The sequence below is a fragment of the Diabrotica virgifera genome, chromosome 8, assembly GCF_917563875.1.
Source record: "Diabrotica virgifera virgifera chromosome 8, PGI_DIABVI_V3a".
In the NCBI taxonomy this organism is placed as follows: Eukaryota; Metazoa; Arthropoda; class Insecta; order Coleoptera; family Chrysomelidae; genus Diabrotica; species Diabrotica virgifera.
The window spans coordinates 73,988,426-74,013,019 of NC_065450.1; the positions used below are offsets into that span (position 1 = coordinate 73,988,426).

Here is a 24,594-nt window from a genome sequence, read left to right on the forward strand (position 1 = left end):
ATAAAAAAAGTACAAACAAAAGATCTAAATCAAAGTGCCCAGACATTTCTTTGAGTTTAATTTTAAATCACTTACTTTATCTTTTAAAATCGTTTTATTTTAGCACATTTTTAATAAGTGTATTTTGCTTACTAATGGCTGTATATATTATCTAAGTAAAATAAATAATATTTTGTGTTAATTTAGTCAAATGAAACTCTTTAAGATTGTATTTTCCACTATACTTATAATTAGGCCCTCTATTTGACAGCGTTGCCATATCTACTACGACGAACTGGGCCAAGTCACGTGTCGTGAAATGAAGTTGATAGACGTCAAGTGTCATGTTAGAAATGACATTTGATTGATTTCCTACTGACAGGGCTGACAGGGTTAGACGTTAGAGAAAAGAAAACATAATTTACTAATTTATTTCTTGTTGTAGATTGTGGTCATCTTTCCAATGAGTTTATTTAATTCAATATATATTTAGTGTACAAAAAAGTTCTGTTTAAAACATGGAATTATCAAGTATTCTTCCTGCACCAGTACAATCGATTTGGGACCGTGATGATGAACGACGCAAAAAATCAGCATTTTTATCGTCTAAACAGCTAATAAGCACCCAAAACGTTGCGCCCCCATATGGTCAAAGACGTGGCTGGGTTCCCAGAAGTGTAACAGACTTCGGAGATGGAGGTGCTTTTCCAGAAATTCATGTTGCCCAATTCCCTTTGGATATGGGCAAAAAGAAAGATGCTTCTTCAAATGCTTTAGCTGTTCAACTGGGATCTGATGGTAAAGTCAAATACGATGCCATAGCTAGACAAGGACATGGTAAAGATAAAATAGTCTATTCGAAATTATCTGACTTATTACCTGTGGAAGTAGTAGATGAAAATGATCCTAGTCTTGAAAGACCAGACCAAGAAGAAATTGATGATCTGACAGAAAGAACTAGACAAGCATTGATGAAAATTACGAACTCTAAGATAGCAGCAGCTATGCCAGTAAGAGCCGCTGATAAATTAGCACCGGCTGAATTTATTCGATATACTCCGTCACAGCAAGGTGCTGCATTTAATTCAGGAGCAAAACAAAGAGTTATTCGACTTGTAGATGCCCAGGTTGATCCAATGGAACCTCCCAGGTTTAAAATTAATAAGAAAATTCCGAGAGGTCCCCCGTCACCTCCAGCGCCAGTCTTACATAGTCCAACCAGGAGGGTGACAGTTAAAGAACAAAAGGAATGGAAAATACCTCCTTGTATTTCCAACTGGAAAAATGCAAAAGGTAAGCAAACCATTTATTTATTCAGGGGATGATAAATTAATGTGAATTTTGTTTCCAATGAGATTAAGGTTCATCCAGGAGTACCCCAGGGTTCTCATTTGGGGCCCCTGCTATTTAACATATTTATCAATATATTCATATTTAACATATATGATACGATTTAAAGTTCTACACAATTATCAATAATCCAGAAGATTATGTTAATCTTCAACATGATCTTGATCAGTTGAGTGAGTGGTTTGTGTTGAATGTCATGGCCCTAAATACATCCGAGTATTACGATGTTTCTTTTGGACGATTGAGAGTCCAAATAGAATATAATAATATATCGATGGCTTAGTGTGAAAACCTCGTATCTCATTTTTTTTTCGAAAATGACATTTTTGATGGTTTTAGTTTGAAAACCTTGTATCTCACGATTTACAACTGTTAGAAAAAATCCAAATACACAAGACTATTTTCTACAGCCGAAAAAAGAAACCACGTATATCAATTGCTCTCTTGATTTAGTGTGAATACCATGTATATTTATAACCAAGACTTTGGTACTTAATTTGGAGTATTTGTTTGAGAGATTCAACTTGGAGAAATGTTTTTTGTGAACAGTAAAAGGTAGTCCTGCATACAGAAACATTTTATGAACCTTAAATCAAAAGATTTATACTGTATCAACCTAGTATTTGGAGGTGTACAATAAGCTATGAAAAATGAAAACCTCGTAAATAATAATAAACACAACCTCATTTAAGATGAGAAACATGTATATCAAGATATACGAGGTTATCATAGTTACTTAGGCAAAGGCTCTATATACTGCAAGGATATTTACGTGTTTTTCATAGTTAATATTTGTATTTCCAATTTAATTGCAACATTTAACACTTTTAGCTCTAGGCCAATATCAGATATTTGTCTCAATGTGCTCGAATTAAAAATATGTAACGGTAATTTTTGTTTTTAGGTTATATTATGCAAAAAATCAGTTTTTGCCTCTCCTGTAAAATTGTAATTTAATGAGATATGAGGTTTTCACACTAAGCTATTGATATAGAACATTTCTGTTGACTAGGTTACCAAAAATTCGTGATCTGAGAACAACTTAGATTCTAAACTTTTATTTCAATTGCATTATAATGTCAATAATTTCCAAGTCTTTACAAGCTTGGCTCTATAAAAAGATTTTTTTTGTTTTTATGGCATCGACTGGGTGTCAATTAGCCAGTCACAACTTTTTTTTTAAATTCACGTTCATAATATAAAGGAGGCAATGAAATCCTCAGAGTTCCACAGCTCTCTACTCAGTTCAAAAGCTGCAGCTGGCTTGCTATGGACTGTCCAAGTGGCTCACATTTTTCCATTATACATAAATATACATATCAATTATTAGGATTAAGAGGATCGGTACGTATTTTCGGCTGCAATGCTATTCAAATAGGGATTCATTTTTTTCGAATCCTGAGAAAACTAATAAGTATTTTTAAAAAATTTAAACGCAGAATGAAAGATTACGTTATAAGCGAGGGCCAAAAGTCCCTGAGAACTTCTATAATGTTTATTTTAATAAGTTACAGGGGTGAAAGACTAAGAGAAAATTTAGTGTGATTTTTAATTTCAAATATATCATTCAAAATAAACTTTTTATTTATTCTAAGGGACTTTCGGCCCTCGGTAATAATTTAGTCTTTCATTCTGCGCTTAAATTTTTCAAAAATATTTATTGGTTTTTTCAGGATTCGAAAAAAATGAACACAATGCTGTGGTAATATTTTCCAAATCTATCTTTGTCTTACAACGCACTCAGCCGAATATAATATTGTCAGCATATATTGTCAGTCAGACACTGACAATCAGTGACAATTTTAAATATTTGACATTGCATCAGGAATATTTTGAGTTATTGATTAAATGTTATTGATATATAGTGTATTTGATAAATAATTGATTTAAGACGTGAACTTAATAAAAAGTTATTTATTGTGTATTATTTGTGGAAGATCCAAGCAGAGAATACATCAGGATAATATATTCTGTGATCCAAGTATTTTGTTGTTAAAGATGTTCAAAATTGTAAGCGTAAATAACAATATATTATTAAAAAATCACTTTAACACTTTTCCTCTTTTCTCGATTGAGTATTAGTTTTTGTTGTACAAATAAATTATTACAATCACTGAATACATAGTTAGTGAAAAAATTATCACATTTATTAACTGAATTAATAATTTGCAATTATAAAAATAACAGTTATCCAAGAACGTTCAAAACCCATCTCTTTAAATTAATGATGACATTTTCAAGTAGAATGACATTCTAGTAATGTTTACATATCCATACCAGTGTGAATTTTACTACACGTAATTTGCCGTGTAAAGACAGAAAAAGTAGGGATACACGTAAAATATTTCCGAATTATGTACCCATAGCCTTAAGGTGGTATGACACAATGTTAAAATTCATATACTCTTTAGGTACAGTTAGCGTCACTATTTCAAAACCAATCTTCAACATATGAGTATGTACGTGAAGTGTAAACTTTCTATTTTAATAGTATCTAGGTAAAATTTTCAAAGAAAGCAGTAATTTTTTTATAACTGTACTTATAGGAAACAATGTCATAACTTACTTGGTAACCTGCTCTAAAAATTGGTTTTTATGTAATAATTGTTGAACTTAGGTACAAAATAACTACCATAAATGATTAACTATGCAAAAAGCTTTATTTTAAGCAAACGTTCATTATCCAGAGTGCCATAATTTTTAAATTAACTGTACCTAAAGGTAAACATTATAGTTAAAAGCTGCAATCTAGGGATTTTGTTGATAAAACCGTAACAAGTTGGCATTGTTCTAGTGATAAATTAGTTCGGCTATCACTTAATAGATGAGAAAATGAGTTCATGTGTCATTTAGTAGATGGCAGCAGTGATGTATTAAATGGCGACAGATGCGCGTTTGCCGGATTTTAAAAAAATCTGCAAAACATTGAAAACAAGTTTTGTAGCGATAAAAATACGAATCACGAGGTATTGTTTAGAAAAGTGGCCCCTCCCCCTCCCAGTTAACATTTTGTACCTTGTTTGAGTTTCAATCATGATTGTAACCAACTCTGTGGCTCAGTGGTAAGAGCGCCTACTTTTGGTCCTAAAGGTCGTGAGTTCGAATCTCACCTTAGTGGAGAATTTTTCATTTATTAAAAATTAATAAACGAAAATAGTTTCTATCCTTGTGGGATCGGTACTAACCGGAGGGACCGCCATAGACATATTAAGGGTAGACAAGGCATACTGCGCAAAAAAGCGTAGCGCGGAAGTAGTCGATCAGTGGTCTATCTATCTCTTTTAACCAAGCGATCCTGCGCATGTGACAGATAAAGATGGCTAGACCACTCAATCCTTAATATTGGCGTTACACCTCGATGCACAGAGCGGCCCATAACTTGCCTAATCTACTAGGTAATATATCTATAGGGACCGCAGACGTTCGGATACAATTAGCGTCTCTTTTCAAAGACAATGACGTCGCCTTTTCTAAGTAACAAGACATTTACTCAACACACACACTACACATTACATAAGGTACCCGATTGCATACATTCACTGTAGGTACGTACCATGCCATTGGCCATAAGTTGTCGAGGCACCAAGTAAAAAAAAAACATGATTGTAAAACGTCACAGTGAACGCAGACGTTCGGATACAATTAGCGTCTCTTTGTAAAGAAAATGACGTCGACTTTTCAAAGTAACAAGACATTTACTTAACACACAACCTAAACACTACACTGGGTACCTGATTGCAAAATTAACTGTACTATGCTAATGGTCATTAATTGTCGAGGCATATAAGCTAATACAAAAAAAATTATAGTATGTACATATATAGTTAAGCTCTCCAGGCCTTGAAGGCCCATGGCTTGGTTTACTACTCCTTTCCAATCTCTCCAATTTGGTGCTTTATTTTTCCAATTTTGTGTTTTAAAGTTTTTCTGTCCCTTTCAACATCTTTCTTCCATCTGGTTTTCGGTCTACCTTTCTTCTTCTTTCCTCCTATTCCTCCCATCCTCCCGTTAGTATTTTTTCGGGAAGTCTCGTGTTTGCATTATTTAAATATGTCCCAACCATCTCAGTCTCACAAGACTAATAAAAAATTATAGACAAAACAATATTGTGTAATCATCAATTAATTAATGTCAGTACCTACATTTAAATATTTTCGTAAGTGAAAAAAATTATTGAAATTGAGTGGAGTAATACATTCGTACTTGCCCGCAGTGTCGATGAAATTCAGCAACTTATGGACAGGGTACAAAGAGCGAGTGAAGAAAGAGGACTTCTTCTTCTTCTTGTAGTGTATATCCGTTTCGGATGTTGGCGACCATCATGGCAATCTGTACTTTGCACACTGCTGCTCTAAAAAGATTTGTAGTTGTTGTGTTGAACCACGTACGTAGATTTTTAAGCCAGGAAATCCTTCGCCTTCCTGGTCCTCGCTTTACTTCTACTTTTCCCTGCAAGATTAGTTGCAGCAGTCCATATCTTTCACTGTTCCTCATGATGTAACTGAGGTATTCGATTTTGGCTGCTTTTATTTTGATTAACAGCTCTTTTCCAAAAATTCAGCTCCAATAATTACTGGCGAAAGCACATATTTTCCTGCTCTGTTAATGATGTACAATTTAAGTGATATTTATTAGTGTTTAATGTGTTGTTTTGTATCAAAAAATCCGTAAAAGTTCAGACCCTATTAATCTGTAAGTTATCTTTCATGTTTATTAGTGAATGTTTCAGAAATTGCATTTATTTGCAATTAGAAGCACATATTCTCCTAATTGAGTTCAACAAAAACTTAAGTACTCTTCATAAAAAGTTATCAGTACTTCTACAAATAATATATTTTGAAGATAGGCCAGTGCTTGATCATAATTTTTATGAAGTGGCTACTACTCCGTGATCAGGATTAATATTTATATATTTTCGATTAACATGAGTTGTTTTTTGTGCAAGAATGAATTATCTAAAGAAGAATTAAATAAAAAAATTAGATGCGATCTCTGTAATACCCAGTTTTGTCAATCATGTTCTGGGATTAGCTCAACTGAAATAAGAGTTTTGCAACTTGCTAGCACTAGAAAATTGAAGTTTGAATGTGAAAACTGTCAATCATCTGCAACCATTCTCAATCCTGCTATTGATGTTAAGTTTCAGGCGCTCCAAAAGCACTTTGAGGCTTTACTAGATTCGATGAACGCTGGCTATCAAAAATCAGTTGAAGAGCTAAAAAATGAGATTGTTATACTTCGTGAGAGCAACATTCAGATGATTCATACATTAAATGGGTGTAGCGGTTCAATGTCCTTGTTAAACATGAACGCGACATCACTGGCTAAGGACACTGTTGTACTATCCCCTTCAGTTCCTTGTCCACCACCTGTATTCGCCGAAAATGTCTCAGGGATTCCAACTGATTCCATACATGGAACAGCTAAATATAGGACTACTAGTTCAAAGAAACCACCCAATGTTAATCATAAAAACAACGTTTCACGTTCCACTTTTGCAGAGGTTGTTGGTACCGTTGCTGATGCTGATTTTGCCGGAGTTGAGCGAATGAGATTTATTCACTTAAATAATATTAGCCCTGGTGTATCCGAGCATCAGGTTTGTGATTACATAGTAAAAAAACATTCCTTGTTGAAGAAAGATTTTTCAGTTAAACCATTGACATCTAATGATTACTATTGCTCTTTTAAAATTGGTATTCGTCAATCTTTCTTTGAAGCTATGCTGCAGCCAGATGCATGGCCTGCTAGGGTCACAGCTAGAGAATTTGTGTCAAGACCTCCTCGACTGTCTCGCAATGCAGGCAGTTCACGTACAAATGAATGACTTTTAGGTAGTGTCAATTCTGACGAACTGAATATTTGTGGTCAAAATGTTAAAGGTCCACGTGCCAAGTTATCTATACCGAAGCCCAGCATTTCCACAACAAATTATAATGCATCAAATGGCTATTACAGTGTCTATTATCAAAATGTTAGAGGACTACGGACCAAATTATCTATATTGAAGCGCAACATTTCCACAACAAATTATAATATTATTATTTTTACTGAAACTTGGTTAAATGGTGAATTTCACGATGGAGAATTAGGTTTCGATGACTATAATGTATACAGAAGAGATCGTTCCGCAGATACGAGTACCTTACAAAGAGGCGGTGGAGTTTTGATTGCAGTTCACAAGTCCCTCACAAGCCGTCAGTTGGACACTTCTCGAACTATTGAAAACTTGTTTGTTGTAGTTGGTAATAATTGTCCTCAAGTGATAGGTAGTGTTTATATACCGCCAAAGGCATCATTAGATGTATTTGAAACATTTTGTCAGGATGTAGACATACTTACCGAAGAATATTCTAAAGCTTGTTTTCATATATTTGGCGATTTTAATGTTCCTAATTGTCACTGGCGAATGAATAATCTGGCATCTGTAGCTACACCTAATGTACAAGCTAATCTTCTTGAAACTAATGCCATTGATTTATTATCAAATATGGTTGCATTCAATAATCTTTTTCAGTGCTCGAATATTGTGAATGAGAGAGGTGTTCTATTGGATTTAGTATTTTCTCAAAGTCTTCTCATAGTCTCAAAATCAATAGATGATCTCATTACCCCCGATAATCACCACCCTCCACTTGTAACTTCTTTAAGATTTCAAAATACTAACACTGATAACATTCCTGAACAATATTATTACGATTTCAAAAATGCAAACTTTGAGGTTATTAATGATTGTTTAGGTGCAGTTTTGTGGGATGATTTGCTGTTGGGTAAGTCTTTAGATGAAATGATTAATATATTTTACGATGTCTTATATTCAATAATCGAGATTCATGTCCCCATCAAAAAAAATTCTGCTAAGAAATTTCCTCCGTGGTTTACACCTGAATTACGGGAACTAGTTATACGAAAAAAAATGGCACACCAAGAACACAAGACACTGTTGAATTTAGACAGTTACGACAAATTTTCGTATCTTAGATCTCAGTGTAAAGTACTCTCTAAACAATGCTATAATCAGTTTGTGAGTGATGCCCAGTGTTCTATACAGGCTGACAGTAGGTTGTTTTGGAAATTTGCAAATGCCAAAAAGGACCAGAATTCTCTACCTTCTGAAATGTTCCTTGATAATGTTAGGTCCAATTCTACGTATGAATCTGCCAATCTGTTTGCTTCTCATTTCCTATCCGTGTATCGTAAGGACAATATAACTCAACATCAAATACTCGTAACTGATAGTGATCAGATTGTTTCTAATTATTCTGTTAGCATCTCCGAAGTCTATCAACATCTAACTAATCTGAAACCACGGAAAGGTCCAGGTCCTGATGCAGTACCTCCTATCTTATTGAAATACTGTAGTTTTGTATTAGCTCGTCCCTTATATTATATATTTAATGAGTCATTATCATCAGGTCAATTCCCAAGTTACTGGAAATTGAGTTATATAACACCAATTTATAAAAGCGGTAATAAGCATGATATAAAGAACTATCGTCCTATATCTATATTAAGCACCATTCCCAAACTGTTTGAAGCCATATTAACAGAACATCTATCATTAGTATTTAGGCACAAAATAGCGTCTCAACAATATGGATTTTGCAGTGGTAGATCTACAGAAGTCAACCTTCTATATTTTATTAGTTATATAACACAAGCAATGGAGGCAGGTCATCAAGTTGATGCTATTTATACAGACTTATCAAAAGCATTTGACAGAGTTAATCATGAGCTCCTATTAACTAAACTTGAAAGTTTTGGTATCACTGGATCGTTACTAAAATGGTTTACAGATTATATTTCCAATAGAAAACAAATTGTACGTTTTAACAGTATTAAATCCAATGAAATTTCTGTAACTTCTGGCGTACCACAAGGATCCCACTTGGGACCTTTATTGTTTAATCTGTTTATTAATGATATAGTTAAAAGTTTTCACCATGGTGTGGTACTCCTATTTGCTGATGATTTAAAGGTATTTTCTGTAATAAGGTCAAGTGAAGATGCTGAAAAATTGCAAGACGATTTGACTAAACTTCAAAGTTGGTGCATCAATAATGGTATGGAACTGAATACAAGTAAGTGTCATGTCATGCGTTTTTATCGAACCAATAACCCTTTACTATATGATTACAGTATTAATACATCTGTTCTTTCATCACAAACTGTTATCAAAGATCTTGGAATATGGCTAGATACCTCACTAACTTTCCATGAGCACTTTAAAACCATCATTAACAAATCTTTGAGGCTTCTTGGATATATCAAACGAGTTACTTCTGATTTTACGTCCATCCAACCATTAAAGATTCTATATTGTTCGTTAGTTAGACCTCATCTGGAATATTGCTCTTCGGTGTGGTCTCCATATTATCAGTTGTATAGTGATAAAATTGAGTGTGTGCAACATAAGTTCCTTAGACATGTTGCGTTTAAACTTGGCCAGTATATGCATTATGACGATATTTTACAGATGTTAAATATTACTACTTTAAAAAGCCGTCGATTACATCACGACTTAATTCTATTATTTAAGCTGGTTAACTCACAAATCGACTGCCCAGATATGTTAGCCAAAATTGATTTTGCAGTTCCCAACCGCCAGACAAGACAATTGGTTTCATTTTCTGTACCAATGCATAGAACAAATTATGCTCATTATTCGTTCTTATCTCGAAGCCAAAGAATTGCAAATCAATTTCAGGAACTCGACTTTTCCTACAGCTTAAACAGATTCAAGGCCGTATTGTCAAATATCACTTGACGACGCTTATTATCAGATGTAGGTAACTACTTTTTATGTTTATTATTTATATTATGTCTGTGTACTTATATGTTTAATTGTCTTGTAATTTTTAGCTTATAAATGTTTTATTTTGTTTTAATCATACTTGTTTTAAAATTGTACTAAATTTGTAAAATGGGTTCGCCCGTAAATAAATAAATAAAATAAAATAAAATTTTTCTTTTTGCATTCTCAGGAAAATGGCCTCAGCAAAAAACATAAATAAAACAAAATGGCGCTGGTGAGCAAAACTCAAAATCCTGCCAGACAATTGAAAATAAAAAACCAGTTAATTCAACATGTAGACTTATGTGTATACCTTGGAACAGTCGTTAACTCGAAATGGGATCAAACGACCGAAATACGATCTAGAACTGAAAAGGCCAGAGATTTAACAACTTGAGAAATAAATTCACCAAATTCGACATATCTATCTCACTAAAAATACGGCTGCCAAAATGCTATATATTTCCAGTCTTGCTGTATGGAGCAGAGGCCTGGACAATAACGGAGACTGAAGAAGCTAGAAGAATTCGAAATGTGGGTGTACCGACGTATCCTCAAAATATCCTGAACGACTAACACCCAACGTAGAGGTACTGCGGGAAAACAAACAGAAATCTCTTTTACAATTAAGAAACGGAAACCTGAATACCCCGATCATAATATTATGAAACTTAATAAATATCGTTTACTGCAACTGATAATACAGTGTAAAATAGAGAGCAAACTCGGATCCGGAAAAATAATTAGAAATGAGATACATATTCTTTTTCTTCGTACGCTGCTTATCCGTTCCGGATGCTGGCGATCAGCATGGCTGTCCTAACTTTGCTTGCTGCTATTTAGAATAGTCTGTTTGTCGATGTACTAAACCAGTTTCTCATATTTTGAAGACAAGATATTCTTCTTCTCCCTGGTCCTCTCTTTCCATTCCCTGAGAATGATTGGCATTAATCTCTGTTCATTCGTCATAACAAGGCCAAGATGTTCTAGTTTGCGCTCTTTGATGGTGTTAATAATCTTGCAGTCCTTGCCCATTCTACGTAGGACCTCAACATTAGTCACATGATCCATCTACAAAATTCTTAAAATGCGCCTGTAACACCACATCTCGAATGCCTTGAGTTTTCTTAAAGAAGCTTCGGGAAGTGTCCAGGCCTCTACTCCGTATAATAATGTAGAAAATGCATAGGATCTGACGATAGAGATTTTGGTACAAGTGATAAACCGTGACTTCTGAAAAGAGACTTCATCATTATGAACGATGATGTCGCTTTTCCTATGCGTTGTTTTATTTCACTAGAGTGGTCTCATGGACTGTTTATGTTGGTACCAAGGTATCTGTAGCTGTCCACCCTGTCAATTGGTTGTTGGTTAACCAAAAGTTGTGTATTTACTATTTCGCGCTTACTGACTATAGTTTTTGTATGGTATACCATTACTTTGTCTTTTTTTTATTGAAATTGGGTTCATGTTCACTACTTCTATCTTATATGCGCGACATTATTCTTTGCAAAACATCTAGGCTATGTGCAAAAACTACTGCGTCGTCGGCATATCTAATGTGTTGTTTAGATCTATCATCTACTCCCGTTTCCTTCAAGATGGTTGTGAACTGATCATGTTTTACTCTATCTAATGCCTTTTTGTAGTCGATAAAACAAATATGTATATAGGTAAGTCACAGTTGACATCTCTGCATATAAGCACTTGGACAGTGAATAGAGCCTCTCGGGTGCCTAAGGGCAAGGCATTGCGGAATCTAATCTGTGTCCATAATACTTGTTCTTCAAATTTTATAATATATCCTGCTGTATATCGCTTTTAAAAATGTTTTAAGTAAGTGGCTCATTAGGCTAATTATTATTCTGTCCTCGCATGTTGAAATGGGAAAGAAAATGTAAGTGTGAAATTTTCAGAGGAAAAAATTTCCCTGTTGACATTCGATATGAAAAAAATTGTTATTTTAGGAACGCTGTTTTTCAATTGACTTACGTATTTTACATTTCTTAGAAATACTATTCTTATAAATTATAACTCGATCTTCATTCTCTTGATAATTAACATAATCCCATTTATGGTCATTTAGATAGGTACTTACTGAGCAGGTAAAGAAAGTAAAGAATCACGAAGTAATGAAATATTTATAAATGAATGAACGTTTAGTATATTATATTAATGAGAATTTACCCCTATTATATCAGCTCCTACATTATCAGAATAGCAGGTAAAGAAAGGATTAAGAGCTGTCGTCATTAAATACAAAGTACGATCGAGACCGAAATGTGTCGAACGTAAGTTCCAATGCGTGGCATCAATGCTGTCGTTCAGAAAATTAAATAAGAAAGTGAAAATATATGTACGTGCTGCCATCTATTCAAAGAATTGTTAATTAGTTAGTTTATTTATATGTCACACAAATTGACCGTGGCGTTTAAATACCCCCTTAAGTAATAAATTTAAATATTAATTTTACTTTTACAGATAAATTTCATTAGACAATCATATATATTTTTGCTGTTCAGAGACAATAGATAGGATATAGTTATTGAAAGGTGGAAAAACATTACATATTATTAAATTTTCAATTAAATTATAGGTGTACGGAATATATTTTGTGTACTAAAAGAAAGTGTGATTCAAATCTCCCACCTTCGGACATTGAGTACAAAGATTTGAAACAAAACTCTAATTCTTGCTAGATGTAGAGGGAAACATGCATGTCCAAACTTCATTCTAATTAATGTTGTTATATATCTACGAGATACTACATAATTTTTAAACCAATATATATTTGGAATTGAAGGTTGAATCAAAGAATACTGAGATTTGGATTGTTTACAAAGATCTCGCCTTGATTGACTCCACTGATTTTTAACTCCATGCTTAATAGTGTTAATAGGTAATTACATCAGATATTCAAAACTTACGATTATTTAATCAATAGCTTTTTTAGCCAAACTGTCAACATATTCATTATGCATTAGTCTTATGTGAGCCTTAACCCACAAAAAATTCACTCTTCTTTGATTTTTATGAATTTCAAAAAGGATTTTCTTAAGAGCACACAGTAGCGATCAACAGGTAGCAACAAACGCGGTCCAAGATTGCAAAAGTTCTGAGAACTTTCAAAAGTTAGACAACAGTGTGTCGGTAATTCGACACTGACAGTGACGTTTATACTATCAAAAACAATAATTTTTATACACAAAGGCGTGAAATGTTGCTAAGTCAGTGACGTTCGATTTCTTGTTGTAAAAAAATCGATTTTTAGTAGTTCCAATGTGTCACAAAATCTAGGCACGGGATAAAAAAGTTTATTTGAAGAAAGTGTAATTTTTGTCTTTTTTAGTGGCGGTACATTCTCCTTTTTTCAATATTTTATTTAGTTATAGAGTAATTTCCACATACTAACATATTTCTGAAATTGGGCTCTGTACCGCCATTCTTTATTATATTACGAATATGTGTGCCAAATATCTCAACAAAATATTCAAAATTAGAGCCGAAATCTTAGAACATGTTTGTTGCTACCTGTTGCTCGTTACTGTTTGCTCTTAATTAGTAGGATTATAAAAAGATGCACTACAGACTTGCAGAATATGGAAACCATTAAATTACTGTATTGCTCTTTAGTTAGACCTCATCTATTAGAGTATTGTTTTTGTGTATAGTCTCGATCTTATAATATTTATATATCAAAAATTGAGACAGTTCAACACAAGTTCTTGAAATATGTAGCATATAAACAGGGTATACCTTTTGAATTAAATCAAGTAAATTATGATCAAATTGAAACCCAACTTGGTATTCTCTCATTGTATGACCGACAATTATGTGCAAAGATGCTTTATGGCATAATTAATTCTACAGTTTTGTGCCCTCAGCTATTTGAGCAGGTTGGTCTGCATGTACCTCTCCATAGAACACAATTAAATCAAACTTTTTATGTTATTTTTCACAGAACCAACTATGTATATAATAATTTTTTATCTTGAGCACTAAGATGGGCAAATATTCACCTAAATCTAGTTTTTTTTGTACTGAAGGCCGAATTAATTTCTCTGTGTCTCAGGCATGTGGCAGGCATCTTTGAGTGGCTGTGGAATAGGTACCTAGTCATCATTGTGATATATAAAACTAAATCATGTGATGTTTGTATTTTGTGTCTTCATCCGCACTTCCCACTTCCACAGAGGCCCAATGTAAAAGCACCAACTAAGTCAAAGAAATCAAATAAAGGCAGTCCTACAATAGAACCAAATGCACCTAAGCCGAAAACTGCCAAGGCTTCTGCAATTCACCAAATTTTGGTGTCAAATGGAATATACAATTATTTATTTTGTATACTATTAAAAATATCTATTCGTCCAATATCGTGTGTAATAAATATTTATCAAATTGAAGAAAATTTTATTTTTTAGGCTACACTGTGCCACTGGACAAAAGGCTAGCAGCTGATGGTAGAGGTCTACAACAACTACATATTAATGAAAATTTTGCCAAACTGGCGGAGGCTCTGTATATAGCCGATAGAAAGGCCAGAGAAGCAGTTGAAACTAGAGCGCAATTAGAAAAGAAACTAGCCCAAAAAGAAAAAGAAGCAAAGGAAGAACATCTACGTCAATTAGCTCAAAGAGCCAGAGACGAGAGAGCTGGGATTAAGGCAGCTCCTAGTAAGTTTTTTTATTTAGTGAATTTTTATAGTATCGCTAATTTTAATTAGTACTTTTAGTCCAGAATTCTAAATAACTGCACCGATTTTGCAAATAAGCTTAGTTTACCTTCCTCTTCAAAAGTTACATGAGTAAAATGTGTGTACAGTAAAACCTGGATATATCGGACTAATTGGGGGGACTAGGAGTCCGTTAAAGCCAAAAGTCCGTTATATAAAATTACTTTTAAAATAAATCAGACTATTTAGAAATTTGTCCTCAATATGCTATAATAAAAAGTTTATTGAAATTCTTTGTAAATTACAGCGTTTGGGGTCCACGGGAAACCCGTTGTTATGCAGTGTATTTGGTAAGGGCAGGGTTAATAATTATGTATAATATTAACAAGACGTTTTTAATTTTTTTACAATTGATCGGATTTTTTGTCCGTTATATCCGAAGTCCGTAAAATAGAGGTCCGTTATATCGAGGTTTTACTGTATTTTGTTTTTAAACGGTGAAACTACCCTTTTTACCAAAAATTAAAAACTGAATTAATCAAGTTCAAGTATGTTAAATAAATATTTGTTTATCATATGGAAATGTTTCTATGGTTTTAAAGTCTATTAACAGGGTGCTAACCTTGCTCTAGATCCCCTCTTCCTTTATCCGGGCTTGGGACCGGCAAAAGTTCTGTCAAGCTACTTGATCCACCCAACAAAACTGCAGGCGGAGTTAAAGTCTGCATGGCTAAACTGACATATTAACAGTAACACTGAGATGAAGTCAAGAATTTAATAATAAAGTATATAGACAACCAAAAGGGTATTGCATTAAAGAAGAAGACTGGGGAATATTTTTGGCTGGAAAATTCATCTATTATATTATGAGACATACGATTTTGTGACTCTCCCCAGTTAGTCCTGTCGCCAGGGGGGGTACAACGGCCTCCTGTATTCAGATGGACTTACCCAAGTTTTTTTTATGTATTTTGACCCGTAGAACACGAATTTTTTGGGTAACAGTTGATCCGGATGTCGATAAGATTGTTATAAACAAAGAAGTTGAGGAATTACATAACAGCGATTTCTCGGAAAACAAAACATGTTTTTGTATTTTTTGGGCCATTCTAACCAAAAAGTGTTCCTACAATTTTTTTCGTAGGATGCATAGTTTTCGAGATAAACGCGGTTGAACTTTCAAAAAATCGAAAAATTGCAATTTTTGAACCCGAATAACTTTTGATTAAAAAATAAAATAGCAATTCTGCTTACCGCATTTGAAAGTTCAAGTCAAAGTATATCGGTTTTAGTTATTTGCATTGCTAAAAATTTATTATTTTATTGTTAAACAAAAGTATAAACACCTAGTGCTGGAGTGATGTTTTCAATGATTTCTCATTTAAAATCGAACGAGTAGGTAGAGTAGGTACAAGTGCAAGCGAGGCTATTTCTACGTAGCATGCATGTAAACGCATGTATTAGGCACGGGAAATACTATGTGTTTATAGCTTTTTTTAGCAATAAACACATAAATTTTTAGCAATGTATATATTCGAAACCGATAGAATTTGACTTGAACTTTCAAATGCGGTAAGCAGAATTGCTATTCTATTTTTTAATCAAAAGTTATTCGGGTTTAAAAATTGCAATTTTTCGATTTTTTGAAAGTTCAACCGCGTTTATCTCGAATACTATGCATCCTACGAAAAAACTTGTAGGAACATTTTTTGGTTAGAATGGCCCAAAAAATACAAAAACATGTTTTGTTTTGCGAGAAATCGCTGTTATGTAATTCCTCAACTTCTTTGTTTATAACAATCTTATCGACATCCGGATCAACTGTTACCCAAAAAATTCGTGTTCTACGGGCCAAAATACATAATAAAAACTTGGGTAAGTCCATCTGAATACAGGAGGCCGTTGTACCCCCCCTGGCGACAGGACTAAGTAAAAATATGATATTGTCTTCCAAGTTTAATAGCATCACTTCACTAAACTTGTTGTGTAAGACATTTGCACTTAAAATCCTGACTGGAGTATCCTGACATACTTCTTTTAGTCTGGTTTATAATATCCACGATTTTTTTGTGACAGATATTCTTGAGTTGGGATTGATTTCATGTAATCGAATGAACTATCTTTTAGTAAAGTCGTCCCAGGAACGCAACTCATAAATATTGGCGATATCATTTTAAAGTCTTCTACTTTAAAATGTATAATATACATCTGAATTGCCATTATAAATGAGTCAGATTAAATAAATTATTAGAAGATTTTTTTTACTTAGCAACAACATTTTTGTTTATTTTAGTAGTATTTTGTATTTTGACAACGAAACCCGATTTGGGCTTCGAAACTTTAATAAAATCATTTTTTTGGTAAAATTGTGGCTTATTTCTCATTAAAAGTAATTTATTATAAAAATGCCACAAGAAAATAGCTTCAGAACAACATTGGATTTCTTTGTTTCCCACCTTTATGACCTTTACGTACTGCTTCTATTATTTGGTCCATTATTATATTAAAGAGCAGTGGGCTTAATGAGTCACCTTGTCTGACTCTGCTTTGTACTGGTATTAACTGTGTTAGTTTTCCATTTATCTTTGCCTGCGTTCGATTATGGAAGTATATGTTTTCGATGGGTTGTATAATGTTGATTGGTATGTTTCTTCTATATAGTAGGTGTAAGACGTCTTCGACTTGGATACGATCGAAAGCCTTTGTCAGGTCTATAAAATAGATATTTAATGCTGGTTCATTATAAGGCAGTTGATGAAAAAATACAGGAGTAAAGAAACAAACGCTCATATGGTATCCATTGATCTTGAGAAAGCATATGATAGATATGTATGAGAGAGTAACGACTAGTATTAGGTCAGGTGTGGGAGAGACTGATAAATTTCATGTGAAAGTAGGATTGCACCAAGGCTCGGTGAAAGAGACTTAGAACAAAAACTGGAACGGTGGAGACAAGCTCTCGAGAAAAAAGGTTTAAAACTTAGTAGGACAAAGACAGAATGCTCATTTAAAGATGGAGTTACTACAAATAAAATGGTATCTTTGGATGGTGAACTGATTGTAAAAAGCAATAGTTTTAAGTACCTGGGATCGGTATTACAGAGTAATGGAGAAATAGATGGAGATGCATGCAGTAGAATTAGGGCTGGATGGATGAAGTGAAAGGAAGCGAGTGGTGTGTTGTGTGACAGGAAAAATTCCAATGAAGTTGAAGGGAAAATTCATACGGAACTGAATGTTGGGCAGTGAAAAAGAAAGAGGAACAACGAATGCATGTGGCGGAAATGAGAATGCTTAGATGGATGAGTGGAGTGACAAAGAAGGATAAAATTAGAAATAAGTATATTAGGGGAAGTCAAAATGAGAGAGCATAGGTTGAGATGGTTTGGTCATGTTCAATGTCGAGACGTTAATCACCCAATACGAAGAATTGCTTGTTAAATATTTTAAAAGCAAATTCAGAATTAAATACATTTATTTTAATATCTAGGTACACATGTAGATATCACGGAATCCTATAATCAACTGACTAATTAAATACTTTATTTCACCCATATTCGGCCTCTATGCTGTTTGTCAGAACATCTTATTTCCTTTAGTCATCCGTCAGGGCCGGCGTAGCAAATATTCTTTCATGCTGAAATGCAGATTCCTGGAAGGAGTAGGAGAGGAAGACCAAAGAATACCTGGGGGGAGACGATAAGGCGGGACATGTTGGTAAAGGGGATTAATATTGATATGACCCAAGATAGAATTGTGTGGAGAAATGATTTAATGCTGGTTTATTGTACTCGATGGTCTTTTCTGTGATTTGTCTTAGTACAAATACGGCGTCTACGTAGGATCTTCCGAATCTGAATCCTTGTTGGTCATCTGATAAAGTTGTTAGTTTATTAATTTATTATTTAAATGACATAAACATTTTTCAAATTTTTAATTTAAATAAAGATTTAATTTGAAACATGAAAATTTTAGGTCATTCCAAGGGAGGCGTGGACGAGGAAGAACACGAAAGAGACTTGCTTCGTCAAGATCGTCATAAAGAGCGAGCTCGAGATCGTAATTTAGCGCGTGCAGCTCCCGATAAGCGCAGTAAACTTCAGCGAGAGCGCGAAAGAGACATCTCAGAACAAATTGCTCTCGGTATGCCAGCGAAAGGTGCACCATCCAACGACACTCAGTTTGATCAAAGATTATTTGGTCAGGCTCAAGGTCTTGGTCACGGCTATGGGGATGATGAAGCTTATAATGTCTATGATAAACCTTGGAGAGATGGAGGATCCATGGCAAATCACATTTATCGACCAAGTAAAAATATTGATAAAGATATGTATGGTGGAGAAGACATTGAAAAAGCTATTAGAACTAATAGGTATGTTGTGTCAATTTTTATTTCTTGCACAATTTTCTATACTAGTTTTGTTATACAGTCATCTAGGGCAGTCAATGAGGGTATGTGACTCCGAATTCCACCTACTATATCGATTTACGTGATATTTTCACAGTAGGGAATAGCTCAAGAAACAAAGTCTACCCTATGCCGATGTGTGCTTTTGTCTTGGGGCGGTTCCCATCCCTTCTCGGGGGTGGAAATTTTTTTGCTTAAATAACTACGGAAGTTGCAAGAGAACCTAATACTAAGCAAAACTGTTCTATAATTTTTTTTCGAAAACTCAATACTTTTTGAGTTATTCCTGGTTGAAAATTGGCCATTTTCATTGAAACATGACACCTTTTCGAACGGTTTTTTGCGAATACCTTAAAAACTATGCATCTAACTAAAAAACCATATAAAACATTTTTGTAGCTTATAAAATAACAAAGAGATTCTTTCCTTTATGAATCTTCTAGTTATAACACAAAAAGAGATATGGTAAGGGAAAAAAACTTGTTTTCTTGGTGCATGCTCAAATCAGTGTACATATTTAACTTTAAATAACAGAGAAACGGTCGATTTTAGGTGTATAATGCTACCAATAACTTTTGTTGTGTTTGAAAAGACCTTTAAAATAAGCAGTGTTAAATGTCGATTACATTCAAACCATGCGAGATAAACTAAAGAAATTTGATGACTAACGTATTTTAAGAAAAGAATGAGAAGTATATTTAACCCCTCATCCACAAGAATTTAAATGCATCGTTTTTCTTCTACAATACATTTTACTATAGTGTTCTTTTTATGTTCAAAAAGTTGGGCGGGTTTAAAATGAATGGTTTTTGAAAAAAATAAGATCAAATTATTGAGCGCATTTTTAAATTTTCTTAAAAATCTTCCTATTTCTCCATGTAACTCGAAAATGATAAGAGATGCCAAAAAAAAAGATGGCATACAAAAATGTAGGTTTCTTCTAGATAAACATTTTGAGTTTATTTTCTATAACAGTATCTCTTATCATTTTCAAGTTACATTGAGAAAAAGGAAGATTTTTAAGAAAATTTAAATATGCGCTCTATAATTTGATCTTATTTTTTTCAAAAACCATTCATTTAAACCCGCTCAACTTTTTGAACATAAAAATAACACTGTAGTAAAATGTATTGTAGAAGGAAAACGATGCATTTAAATTCTTGTGGATGAGAGGTTAAATATACTTCTCAATTTTTTTCTTAAAATTTGTTAGTCATCAATTTTTTGCAGCATATCTTTGCAGCATATGTCTTAATATTGCTTATTCGAAAGGACTTTTCAAGCACAATAAAAGGTATTAGTAGCATTATACACCTAAAATCGACCGTTTCTCTGTTATTTCAAGTTGAATACACTGATTTGAGCATGCACCAGAAAAACAAACTCTTTTTACCTACCATATCTCTTTTTGTGTTATAACTAGAAAATTGAAGAAGGAACGAATCTCTTTTTTTTTATGAGCTACAAAAATGTTTTATATAATTTTTTTAGTTAGATGCATTGTTTTTAAGGTATTCGCAAAAAACCATTTGAAAAGGTGTTATATTTCAATGAAAATGGCCAGTTTTCAACCACGAATAACTCAAAAAGTATTGAGTTTTCGAAAAAAAATTATAGAACAGTTTTTGCTTAGAATTAGGTTCTCTAGCAACTTCCGTAGTTGTTTAACCAAAAAATTTTCCACACCCAAGAAGGGGTGGGAACCGCCCCCAAGACAAAAGCACACATCGGCATAGGGTAGACTTTGAATAAGGATATATTTTCAGGGTATTCCTAAAATTTCATTAAAATCCATGCAGTAGGATAGAATTCGGAGGTAATAACCTGTTCTTGCTCTCATTGACTGCCCTAATCGTCAAAATTGTTGAAATTTATTGAAAACGTTAATCTTCACAACCTTTCATATTGAATTAAAGAACGGGATGAACAATACATTAACCCTTTAACGCTCACACCGTTTTCTAATAGCGGAACGCTTAGTGGCTAAATATGTATCCACCACGTTAAGGTCGAAAGCGACTTTGATAATTGTCCTATTAGCAATGACAGTATGCTTAAACGTTTGCTGTCTTATTAATAAAAACTGCTTAATCCGAAGTAGTCTCGGACTTTAGTTCGAGATTAAGCGAGTACTAACTTCATTTTAAAAATGTCATTAATAAACATGGACTAAGCTCAAACTAACTAAACCTTTCCTAGTCCTAGTTACAACAAATTTATGTTGGCAACCCTTGCGAAAAAGAAGAAAAATGGAAAGAATTTTACGAAAAAGAAGAAAATTGTAGAGAATTTAACCTCCCTTTCCTTGTATAGGAATTTGACAGCAATTCCACCGAATAGCTGTTTCGTACCATTTCTGTTTTTGTTGGACTTTGTTCTAAGAAGGCGTTACCTGGTGTATTAATATTTTATATTATTGTTTTATATTTCATATTACATAACTGCTGTACCTACCTTTTGAAAATCGGTATTTGCCTTGATATTTACCGTCTAATTATTCTAAAGAATTTTTCCTAATTTTGTATATTTTAATGTGTGTCACAAGAGGAATATCGTTAAATTATTAATAAAATAATCTTCTTTTTTTTAGCTAAACATTTTTAGCCACATTTACTCCACGCACATACATTGTGATTTGTAAATGTAAAAAACGTTGTTATTATAAGAAAAAAATAGAAATCTTAATTAAATGGAAAGAAATGGAAATCTTAATTGTATGTCAAAAAATGCACGATCTACCTCTTAAAAAACACCAAATTTCATTAAAATGTTGCCAGTAATTTCGACAAAATCGTAAAAAATGTATAAAATTTGTTTTCTTCAGCGCCCTGTATTTTGAAAATGGATGGCGCTACAAAAGTTTTTTACTAAGCAAACCCCAATTATTTTTCAGTTTTATACCTGTCCTAGAGACGATGTTACCTTTTCTTGGAACACCCTGTATAAGATTAAAATTTATTAACAGTTTAATTAAAGCGACTATTTTTTATGGACCTTAATATAGCAGCTCAAAATAACACAATAGTAGAAACGCAATTTTTTGTTTTGTTTTAGGTTTGTACCAGATAAAGAATTTGGGGGTACTGATCGTTCTGGAGCAGGCCGATCAGGTCCTGTGCAATTCGAAAAAGAAGAAGATCCGTTCGGATTGGATCAGTTCTTGTCGCAAGCTAAGAGAGCCAGTAAAAGAAAAGAACCTGAAAAGAGAGACGACAGGGATAAGAGGAAAAGAAGAGAGTAAAAGTATTTTACAGTTTCTTTTTGAGACCTTTATAAAATAAATATAGGTATACTGGTATACATAATTCTGATGTATTTTTAAAAAAGTTATATTTGATATTATGTAACTAATTGTAATAGGTAAACTCAACAATACATTTTTCAGATAATTTTTGTGAATTATTGTAATTAAATATCTATAACACACAATATTGGTTTTTTCTATTCTCATACTTTAATACATATATCAATAATTATGATTTCAATAACTATCATAATGGGCTTCATTATGGTACAAATTATCATTACGATACATATTTTTAACCAATAGAAACGGGAGATGACATTCTGTCTCGAAGGTGGCACATGCGCAATGTCAAGTCAAATGCATATACACTTTGATACGAAAGGGATATTGAAAATTTAAACTCTAAATTCATTTTAAGGGTATAGGCGCAATATATCGCTTGTCAACATGTTCAATGTAATTTAAATATATTCATTTTTTTTTCGAATCCTGAGAGAAGTAATGAGTATTTTTGAAACATGAGACGCAGAATAAAAGATTGCATTATTTGGATTTATTGCACACCAAATTTTCTCTTTTTTTTTCACCCCTGAAGTTATTAAAATAACCATAGAAGTTTTCAGGGACTTTCGGCCCGCGGTAATAACGTAACCTTTTATTCTGCGTTTAATTTTTTCAAAAATACTAATTAGTCTTCTCAGGATTAAAAAAAAATGAATACATTTAAAACACATTGAACATTTTGACAGGCGACAGTAGACTCGCGATTATCGGAGATCTCTGGGACCGTGACTACCTCGGATATGGAAAAACTCGGTTAACACTGGGATTGGTTATGTTGATAGAAAAACACGTAAATAACCAGAACTATGGATATTTTAATCACAAAACTAATAACTTTTACTGTCTATAAAAGATAAAAACATTTACCTTATCAATATTACTGTTTAAAAAATATTTGATTGATTTTTGCGTAAGCTTCATTCCTGTTTTTGAGGCGGCGATGTTGCGCCAAGGTTGAAAGTTGTAACTGAGCAGTAGTTATGACTTTTGCCTTGGTTAACCGAGGGGCTCGGATAACCGAGACTCGGATAATCGTCTACTGTAGTAATATTCAAAATATACATGCATTAACAAAATAATTAATTTATTCATATAACTAATTAATATGTTTGTATTACAAAATAAATATTTGAATGTTTTTTTTGTGTAATAATATATACAACTTGCATTTAATTGTCATTGTGATGCTCGTATTTTATACGACACTCGCGGCTTTTGTCGTATCCATCATTAAATGCTGGTTGCATAACATACTATTATATATTTACAACCTATAAGTAATTCTACATTTTCTTGGCTGAAATTAAAGAGATTCATAGTCAAGAAAAGTCTTATAGTCAGTCAACCTTCAAATGCGTTAACAAAAGGCTCTGGTATATAAGACTAAAAGGACAATAAATATTCCCTGATTGCTTCCCTTGCACCTACACAGGAAAGCCAAGAGCAAGTATAAGACAAATTGTTTGAGAGAGAAACTAACAAATAATCTCCTCAAAGAGGACAATACATAATATCTTGGAGATTTCAATACAAAGATTTGGAAGAAAGTAGCGGACAGACCAACAATAGGTAAGCTTAATCTCCATGATGTCAGTAACGATAATGGAACAAGGTTAATAGACCTACACACACAGGAAGAGCAAGTAAAAGATAACTTCTTTGGGAAACTAACAAATAATCTCCCAAAAGAGGATAATTTTCAAACACAAGAGAATACTCAAAGAAACATGGGTCTTTAACGACAGTGTCATCCGAAATCAGATTGATCATGTTCTATTTGCTCCGTGCATGACTGACGCGACACCTAGCGTAGTCGCTTGAAATTTTCGGCGAACACAGTTTGACGTTAAACATATGATACACATGACATATATATGACGTTAATGTAATATTTTTATTTACCATTTTTAAACAATTATTTTTTTTTTATTTAGCTAATGTCTCGACAACTAATGGCCATTAGCATGGTAGGTACAGTGAATTTTTGCAGTTATACTAAATTTACAATCAATATGCAGTAGAAATAGACAAACCAAGACTCGTTAAATGCTACTAGAAGCACTCCTGAATTATAATTTACA

The 24,594-nt window shown here is 33.4% G+C and overlaps 1 protein-coding gene across 1 annotated transcript; it reads left to right on the plus strand.

The window, feature by feature from the left end:
* The first annotated feature begins 344 nt into the window (after positions 1-344).
* LOC126889781 (puff-specific protein Bx42) lies at positions 345-22,632 on the plus strand. The gene is made up of 4 exons (XM_050658370.1): positions 345-1,272; positions 14,545-14,796; positions 18,771-19,167; positions 22,258-22,632. The coding sequence occupies exons 1-4, from the start codon at positions 498-500 to the stop codon at positions 22,442-22,444; spliced, it is 1,611 nt and encodes a 536-aa protein (XP_050514327.1). The 5' UTR covers positions 345-497; the 3' UTR covers positions 22,445-22,632.
* Positions 22,633-24,594: the final 1,962 nt, after the last annotated feature.